A 9268-nucleotide genomic window follows, 5' to 3' on the forward strand; every position below is an offset into this window, starting at 1 on the left:
ATTAAAATGTTTCCTCGATGAGGAGCTTCACGAAATTTACATAAATCGTAAATAAAAAGGAGCATCGCGAAATTATTGCAAAAAATGTCGACATTCGAAATTATTATAAAGTCACAAGATCTCAACAAACCGTTTGCGTACTCGCGCATTCGTGGAATTCCACGTGGGAGTAGCGCGGAAACATTCATTCCGTTTAGCGAATAATCTCGTTGAATTCACGTGAAACGGCATCGCTCCACGTAAAAGGGAAACAAGCTCGGGACGATAGAATTGAGTGCCTTTGGATTTATGACGTAAGGAGGGATGTACATGTGTATCGTATACTGAAACAGAATTTTTATTAAGGGACAGAAACGCGGTTCCCATCCCTTCAGGAAACAAAATTGACATATGACTTATCAGATTGGGTTTGTGCGAACAAAATGGCAATGGTAAACGAAAAAAAAAAGTATATGTTCATCTGATGCGGTCATGCGCAAACCCATCTTTACAATTTGGAGAAAGAAAAAATGATAAACGTTGCCGGAACGAGAGAACGGCTTTCGCAATTTTGGTATCATACCGGTTTGCAGATCGTTTCTGCAAACGGTATATGGACAACGAGAATAATATTGTCTTGACAAATGCACAATAAAAATTAGAAATACAGAGTATTTCATCTGCGGACGATCACACGGTGCGAGTCCCGCGTCATTCGTGAACAGGCAAGTTGCACAACATCGCGTATTTGATCTCAAATCGTCGCGCATCGGCTAATGATCGGATGACACGCATCTCCTCGTTCCTTCTCAATGTTGCGCGCGATCTCAATTACTTTTAATTGAATGGCAAAGAAAGAGAGACCACTTCTCGAGAATGCAAGACGCGGAAGGAATCTCTCTCGCGACGCAATGCCTCGCTCGCACTATCCACGAACAACTGAGACTCGAGATTCCAACGTCACAAAATAAATCCATGTCTGTTATATCGTGTCGAAACTCTTTCGTTCATTATCTCGTTAATAGAAATAGCGATAATAATATAATAGTAATAATAGTAACAAAGATACATTACAGTACGGTTCAGATGTGCTGTTGAGGATGATCGTTTCGATTTGACTTGATTACACAAGAGAGTGTACAATAATAGTTACAATAAAGTTTTTCTCAACGAAACGGTAAAGCATGGATAGTCGACGAACTGATTAGTTTCCTTTTACTCGTCCCGAAACGAATTATGCTGCTTGTGCCTCCTTCTTCTTTTTTTAAATTATTTTTTTTATTGTTTCCTTTTATATGGTTTTCACCATATATTGGAGATCTAATTCCAATATATCGAGCTGCGTATGTTACTCGAACGCGGAAGGACTCGTGTGTTCGTCCGGATGTTGCGTTTCCGACGCGATCGATCTCTCTCGTCTCATGTTGGGAATGTTACTTGCAGCCCGCTCCGCGCCACCGGCATTAACCGGCTGGGAATAATTCACAGGCGGAGATATACGAGATCTACGAGATGTGCTGTTTTAGAGAGCTCTCTCTCTCTCTCTCTTTTACTCTCTTTCTCTACTTCTCTCTGCTTCCTCACAAGATGTTACCCCTTCACGCTCACCAACTAAATCGTAGGCATTGGTAAGTGAATTCACTTCGTCTCACCCTGCTCCTTCTTACTGCTCTACTTCTCTTTCTCTCTCTCTCTCCGTGGTTGATTGTTGGAGAGAGTCCTCCGTGATTTTCGCGCACACGACCGGATGTTAACACGTCGCTCATGGAAATATCGTATTTCTACGTTGTACGAATCACATTCGCTTACTTTCAATATCAAGGGCACTCCATGTTGCATCCAAGACCACGCTCTTGGAAATAACTGCGCTCTTGCGAGACAGGCGCGAGCACGTGGGTCGGCGATACCAAAGTAGAATAAGCTACTCTGGCGACTTGCAGCCGCGCGCGAGACGCTCTACACGCGTATTCGTTGTCGTTTATCTTTGTCTATCCTTGTTCTATTTCGCTCTCGAAAAAACGAAAATTCGTCTGTACTGCGGGAGTGCAAGAGCGGCATATACGTACGGCTGCAAGCGGTTGGGATTACAAAATCACCACGTTCCTCGCGTCCCCTCGCGTAACATTGCTAATCAATGTTCTCCTTTTTCCTCTTCTCTTCTTTTTTTCTTTTTTTTGTGTTTTTTAAGCCCACTTGTTTTTCTAAGTTTACATATTCTCCTCACGTGAACATCATTCTTTGGAAAGAGTCAAGTAAAGCGCGCAATCTTTCAGCAGAGATTACAGGACATCGACGAATGAACGCGATTATGTTAATAGATTCTTAAAAATTGCAAAAGTATCATAATACATCGTAAGACACGTTTTAAGATGAATCGAGACTTTGAATTTTGTAGTATAATTCTGAAAACGGAAATCAAGTAGCTTGTAAAATTTCCTGGTAAGATTTCGGACGAGAAAACATCAATTCTAGCTCATCATCGGCAGCTTGACTCTTTCGAAAGCTGAGTAAAATACATATCGCAAAATAGATTCCGCAAAATGGATCTATCGGTGTTTTCCAATTATTTCCATTACGGCGCAGTAAGACCAAGGTTTCCTCCCTTGGTCAGTACGCAAGTTTCGCCGAAAGAATTTTGGAAGAATTGCCGTAAGCAAAATATAACAGAAGAAGCTAACAGAATATAAGAGCGGACTTTCTTTCGTGGTTCGCAAGAAGTGGGTGGACGTCTTGCGGATTGGCGACAATCGGCGGGACGACCGTTCGCTCCCATTTATTACGAACACCATTTACGTTTGTACAATAAGTAGGCGATAAAAACGCAGGAAAGACCGTAAATATTAGACTATGATGATCGCGTATGCGATTCTGATCGATCAAATCAATATGCAGTGGGCGACAGATTATTTGATCAACGAGATCGCACGTTAAAGGTAAACGTTATCGGCAGGAAGTGGGATCGAATTGCACGGATGAAGAACGCAAGAAACGTATACCAATGTATTCGAATTCGCAGCGAAATACGGGGATTAAAGCATGCAAGATTTTTGACGGATCGCTTGCCTGATCTGACGTGTGAAACGGCTTCCGCTTTCGGAAAACATCAGCCCGCAAATTATACTCTTGCATCTCATCTCCTACTGTGTAGCTTCCTAATGAACTTCCTGCCCGTATATAATCGTACACCGCGAGATACTTCGCGGCGCCCGCGATGAACAGTTAAATCATTAACATCGCAATCGTCGATTTTACAGTTCGCCCTGGTGGTTGTTCGAAGTGTGTTCAAAGTGTTCTAATATAATACGTTTACACGTGGTCAACGGTGGCACCGATTACGTCGCGCGAGCGAGCTATTGTTTGCTCTCTCGATTATCTCGCTCGAGCGGAAGATAGCGTGCCGATAAATGAAGAGACGCTCGTATGGCTTTCGTCAGGCTTTGTTTTGTTGCCTCCACTAGATATCGAAGTCGATAGCAAAAGATTTTCGCGACTGTGTTTGTTGGACGTTCAGCCTCCCGCTCGTGCTCGATCGAGACTCTCTTGTCTTGTCTGCCCGCGCAGATAATATAGTCGCACCAACAGCGGCCGAATCGTTACTTATTTTAGAAGAGAGTTTCATTTCGAATATCTTTTCGTGAATTATCGGAGGGGTGCGAAGGATACGACGAAGAACATTAAAAAAATTCAGTCATTCAGTTTCCCTTGTTACAAGGGAAATCTGCCTCTTGTAAAGAGAGTCTGTTTCTTCTCAATTGCGATATATTACACATTTACGAGCCGCTGTTCGACCACATAACGGTGCCCGGGTACTCAAACGCCAATCCAGATCAGCATTTGACCTACCCTCGCATACATCTCCCTAAATCTTTCTACATAATTTCGATAATGAACCGCCGCAATATCTTTTATTTTGCACGTATATTACGTTATATTATCGGCATCACACACATAGAACCTCCTTTGATGGAGCCCACCAGCCAGTTCTTTATAAAAAATAATGGTGTATAAAACTAGTCAGTTGTACAATCTCTGATTCTCAATCACGTTACTATAAAAAAGAAAATCCAATTACGTTTCATAAAAGAAAGAGGAGCGAGGGAGAAAAAAAATTAAGGAAAAGAAAAATGCCACACTCTCGCGACGTTTGAATGAACGAAAAAGAAAAAAAAATTATATATAGATTATTTTCAGCGACAAGTTTTTACCGACAAGTGATTTGAATTTCAGAGTTGTATCGACAGATAATATCGACGGATTAGCAAAATCAAGCCATGATCACACAATTATGGAAAAACTGATACTCGACATGAAATTTTTATCATTTTTTTTCCACGGATCGCCAACGGGCGAATACGTATATGCGTGACAATAGTACAAAAGTGACGAGCACTCTGATACGTTGCGCCGTGTTCCGTCGAGAGATTGGCCGATGAAAAGTTGGTTTCTTTTTATTTTTCATCCTCTTCGAAAATCATACCCGTCTGCTTTCTTCATTGTTGAACAAACAACTCAGAAGGAAAGAAATATTGGAAGAATGAAGCAGTTGTATAAAAATCCTCTATTAAAACGACGTTTGCGTGCGTGCATGTGTACATGTGTGCGTATGTGTGTACGTATGTATGTGTGTGTGTTTGCACGTGTAATAGTATGTGTATCAGTGTGTACCCGCATGTAATATTTACATTTATGATAAAATGCAATGATTGATTATTACGTTATTCACATGTCTGTTTACATATTGTGCTCTTGATAATGGCTTGACTCTGATTTGCTTTTATAGCTTATGTACATTTAAATGTTACTTGTATGTACAAAGAAACGACTCGCACCAGGCATTCGCGCGATTCACTTACAACCACTCGACTCACTGTTACTCAGCATGCGCTTAGTACACCCTATTTACAAGTACACTCATCCTTTCCTGGCTTAATACAATGATAATCGAAATTCTCAATTTTGTTTTTAAACTACTTGGACACGTTACCCTCCTCCATACCGTTACTGTCTTCCGGTCTCGCTACGTAGAGACTCGGGTCTATCACCTTCGGGATAGGTTTAATCTCCGTGCCAAGCTCCTGCTCGATACGGTGTAAGTTGAAGCGGTCCTCGTACGTGATTAGGTTGATCGCTATACCTAAGTGGCCGAATCTCCCGGATCGGCCGATTCGGTGGAGATACGTCTCCGCCATTTTCGGAAAGTCAAAATTGATCACGACGTTCACGGCTTGAACATCAATACCGCGAGTGAATAGATCACTGCTTACCTGCGAACGGAGAAAGACAGACTTTAATTTTATAATTTTAATTTTAAATTCATAAATTTAAATAATTTAATGGCGGCGACTGAAATTGATTTTCACAGAAATTTGATGAAATTCCGTCATTGAGCATTGATCCAGATAAATTTTAGCATTATTCTCTCACGGTTGTTCAAGTTACTTGTATTAGAGAAGCACAACATACATGTTTATGGAAGGAAAATTGTATCGATCAACTTACAAGATTTCGGCATAATCCTGCACGGAAATCATGGAATACGCGATTTCGGTGCGCCTGCGCCATCTTTGCGTGTATATAATAACAGCAATATCCAAGATCTGTTATTTTCTTCGCCAGTAATTCAACGCGTTGCGTCGAATTGCAGAAGATTATGCTTTGCGTTATTTGCAACTGTAAAATTAATACGTGAATAAAATAAGCGACTCTTGCAACAAATATTTGCGACGTCACAGACATGGAATAAACGAGGACGGAAAAAAAAAACACTCACCTTGGAGAATAGCGTGTTAAGGCAGTGAACTTTTTGTCGTTCCTGTACAAAAGCGTAATATTGCGTTACGCCTTTTAGAGTCAACTCTTCCATTAAATTAATCTCGTATGGATCTCTCAAGTGTTTCTCCATAAATTGTTTCACAGTCAGAGGAAATGTAGCTGAATACAGCAGAATCTGACGTTCGTGCGGTAATCTGCAGGCAAAACACAATCGATTTACAATATTGCGGCAGCAACGAGTAGCAGTAAACACCGAACAAGCAATCGCGGACGAACGTAGAATTAATCGATGAAATCCCGTTCGCGGCTTAAAATTGCGCGCGTTTATCTCCGGCAAACTCACCTCGATATGACGTGATCCAACATCCCTTTGAAGTCTTGCGACAGCAGTTTGTCTGCTTCGTCCAGAACTAGAATTTTACAATGTTCCATGTTTGCTACATTCTTATCCATCAGATCAAGAATTCTTCCTGGCGTCGCGATGATTACTTGTACTGTGAAAAATACAAACCATACGTATCGATTACATACTGCGGTCGACAGATAATTCATCTTGTCAAAGAGCAAGTTCTGCACAAAACATAAACCATCCAAGGCACTTTTCGCTGATCTTACCTTTCTGGTAAATCCTCATAATGTCGTCGCGCAGATTGGTTCCTCCAGTGGTGACCATGACCTTTATATCCATGTGCTTAGCAAGTTCAATACAAATTTGCGATGTTTGTAACGCTAACTCTCGTGTAGGTACGATTACCAGTGCCTGAATGACGTCTTTTCTCGGGTCAACCTGAAACAGCGAGCGAGAGTGATGAAATATGTTAATCGCGACTAGTTAAATAAATATGTAACATTGAAATGAAATATTTTTCTCTCGTGCAAGAGATTTTTTTTTCTCCCGGTACGTACCTGTTCTAGCACTGGAATCGAGTACGCGCCGGTTTTACCAGTTCCGTTCTTCGCTCGCGCTAAGATGTCCTTACCGGAAAGTGCAATGGGAATACTGGCTTCTTGGATCGGCGATGGTTTCTCCCATCCCTTCTCAAAAATTCCCATCAGTAATTCACGTTTTAGGCAGAACTCCTCGAACTCGTTACCACGTGTATCGGTAACATCCTGCAAGACATAATATATATTTATTTCAAGATAAATCAATGATTGAGTGAAATGTGAGCGAGTGTGGAAAACAAATATTGAAAATGAGATGTATTAATTGTTGATGGACTTACACTCGTTTTAATTCTTTTATCCTTTGGTGGAATCTTTAATTTGGCTTTCCAACCCACATCATCCATTTTATCTATTTCCGATTTGTTAGACAAACCAGAATTCAACATGTGATTAGAGTTCAAATGCGTTTCTGTCATCATTTTAGGAATATTGTAGAATACCTACTATCTTTTCCTGAAAAGAGAACGGTGTTATGTATTACACCGTTATAATATTATATTCGAATTTCTTTGCAGCATTTAAAAATGCTGTGCATGAATTTTACTTAATGAAATTTGTAATACTGTAATTACAATGGACACAATATAATATTAATAACTGCATGATATAATTCTAAACTTCTGACTGTATTCGAAAGTATCTATCATGTTTTTGTATTAACGAGCAAGCAGAGTCAGAAGGAGAACAAGAGACCAAACAAAATTGACCTACAACAGCTATGTATATCTATGCTATGTTTGCCGTTATAAATACATTCGAATGTGCTAAGTGTTTTTGTGTGTTTGGATGTGACAAGACAGCCATGAATATTCTATATGAAGCAGCCAACTATACTCTGAGAAATTTGATTTCCGTGCTATTTAATATAATTGTTGATGCCAGATTTTTCTGATTAAACTACAACTTTACGAATTATCAGTAAATCATCTATAATTTCAGTAAATCCTTAGCCTTAAAAAAATCAGCTTACAAATAAAAAGACTGAAATAAAAATGAGAGATAAATGGCAAATAAAATATCTCAGATAAAAAGCAGAAGGAAAAAGATCCAATGTCACAATAAATATTTCTTTACAAAATGCACGCTGATTATCGCTCCTTGTGTAAGCAAGAGACAAAGGAGCGTTATCGGAGGAAATCGTGCATTGTGTCTAGAAAACCGAACGCTCAAACTATCCGGGCGAAGAAAACTCCTTCAAAATCGAAAAAGAAGACCAACGCTCGCAGAGTAGAAACGAGCAAACTGGTTAACCGTCTGTTTTCGACCGCGCGAGCAAACACGTTTTCGTCGCTTTCAAACGCCTGTAACCGTCAATGAAGATGGAGATTCGCGGAAGCCACGCGCGTTCAGCACGCGGAATTACTTCCCCGAGATTTCCAAGCTTCCAATGAGCTAACCCCGTACGAGCTAACCCCATTTTCGCGGCGCTTCGCGTCCGCCGCGTCGCCTCGAGGTGGGCCGACGCCAGCCGGAAAATCGGCTCGGACGGGACGAGACACCGTTAGGCCCCCGCACCGACCAGATTTTTACGCAGCGATGGGCCGCGAGAAAATAACGGCGATCACGAGGCGCTCGCTCGGCGAACACGCGCAAGCCGCGATTCGCATCGCGCGGTGTTGGACCATGTTCCTTACCTCGGAAACGGATGGACGTCGATGCCGTGTATGCGCGCCTCTCGAGCACTCGTTTCGGGGGGGAAACAACACGCCAAAATGGCCGTTCCCAATGTCAATGATTTCGCCGACTGCTCTCCGTCTGTCCGTCTTTGTCTCGCTCTTTCTCTTTTTCTCCTCTGCGTTTCTCTAGTTCTGTCTCTTTCTCACTCTCTCGCAGCGCCAGCGACCGCGTCGGAGCACCCGTTGCCGTCCGGTGCGCGATGCCGTTCGCGTTTTACCTCTCTTGCACTCTCGCACTCTCTCTCGCGCGCGCTCTCTCCCTCGCTCGCGCTCTACCCGCCTCGATTCGTCGTCGATGCGTCGTCGCCGAAAAAAAAAATGCGTTCTTCTCGCGTATGCGACACGCGGTCTGACTATCTTCTTCTCAATCTCACTGTTCTCTGTGTGCCTCGTGATATCGCGTTGCGGTCACAGTATCTCCGAATTCCCCGACTAATGCACTGCGTCGAATGCGAGCGACGATTATTGCTTGTTCGGTGTACATGGTCCGCACCATGAAAGATGAGTAGTAACCTAGACGCGCGACCTCCATGCGGCGTCGCGCACCGCCACGATTCTCATGAACGACTCGCGGCTCACTTCCGAGCCGGAGCGACGCACGGGCCAATCATGCGGCGCGTTTCACCTCGCGAGCGGGAGCTCGACCAATCCGCGCGTGCCAGGTATGGTGAGGTTCTCGTTACTAGCGGCGCTCGGATCGTTTCGACGTTACACCGGATGTCTTGCGAAGATTGAAACGGGCGCAACCGTAGCCGGCTTCGAGCTCCGAGTGAACTTCCGTTATGGAACTCCAATGTTTGAACTAGAAAACTGCATAAAAAAAAACAAATGAGAAATTAAGTCCGACATACGACGTGAGCATGTAAACATGAAGAGCGTCGTAGTCAACGGAG

The 9268-nt window shown here is 42.5% G+C and overlaps 1 protein-coding gene across 2 annotated transcripts; it reads right to left on the reverse strand.

Moving 5' to 3' along the window:
• Positions 1 to 319: 319 nt before the first annotated feature.
• On the reverse strand, positions 320 to 8892 carry LOC105278528 (putative ATP-dependent RNA helicase me31b). 2 transcript variants are annotated; one of them, XM_011337678.3, is made up of 8 exons: positions 8334 to 8892; positions 6978 to 7152; positions 6658 to 6864; positions 6367 to 6538; positions 6095 to 6245; positions 5750 to 5945; positions 5479 to 5649; positions 4947 to 5243 (listed from the first exon to the last, which is right to left on the reverse strand). In XM_011337678.3, exons 2-8 carry the CDS (start codon positions 7116 to 7118, stop codon positions 4947 to 4949), a joined length of 1335 nt encoding a protein of 444 aa, XP_011335980.1. In that variant the 5' UTR covers positions 7119 to 7152; positions 8334 to 8892. The 2 variants fall into 2 exon arrangements, with proteins under 2 accessions (XP_026828400.1, XP_011335980.1); XM_026972599.1 differs by lacking the exon at positions 8334 to 8892 and having other exon boundaries at positions 320 to 5243; positions 6978 to 7118.
• Between the last annotated feature and the right edge of the window lie 376 nt (positions 8893 to 9268).

The sequence above is a fragment of the Ooceraea biroi genome, chromosome 1 (genome assembly GCF_003672135.1).
Source record: "Ooceraea biroi isolate clonal line C1 chromosome 1, Obir_v5.4, whole genome shotgun sequence".
Taxonomy (NCBI): Eukaryota; Metazoa; Arthropoda; class Insecta; order Hymenoptera; family Formicidae; genus Ooceraea; species Ooceraea biroi.

Excerpts from the sequence above, each read along its gene's own strand:
- LOC105278528 (XM_026972599.1), bottom strand. The coding sequence starts at position 7,118 with ATGATGACAGAAACGCATTTGAACTCTAATCACATGTTGAATTCTGGT. Across the intron at positions 6,865-6,977 it reads ATAAAAGAATTAAAACGAGT|GATGTTACCGATACACGTGG; the intron begins GTAAGTCCATCA and ends TATGTCTTGCAG. Across the intron at positions 5,946-6,094 it reads TTGGATCACGTCATATCGAG|ATTACCGCACGAACGTCAGA; the intron begins GTGAGTTTGCCG and ends TTTTGCCTGCAG.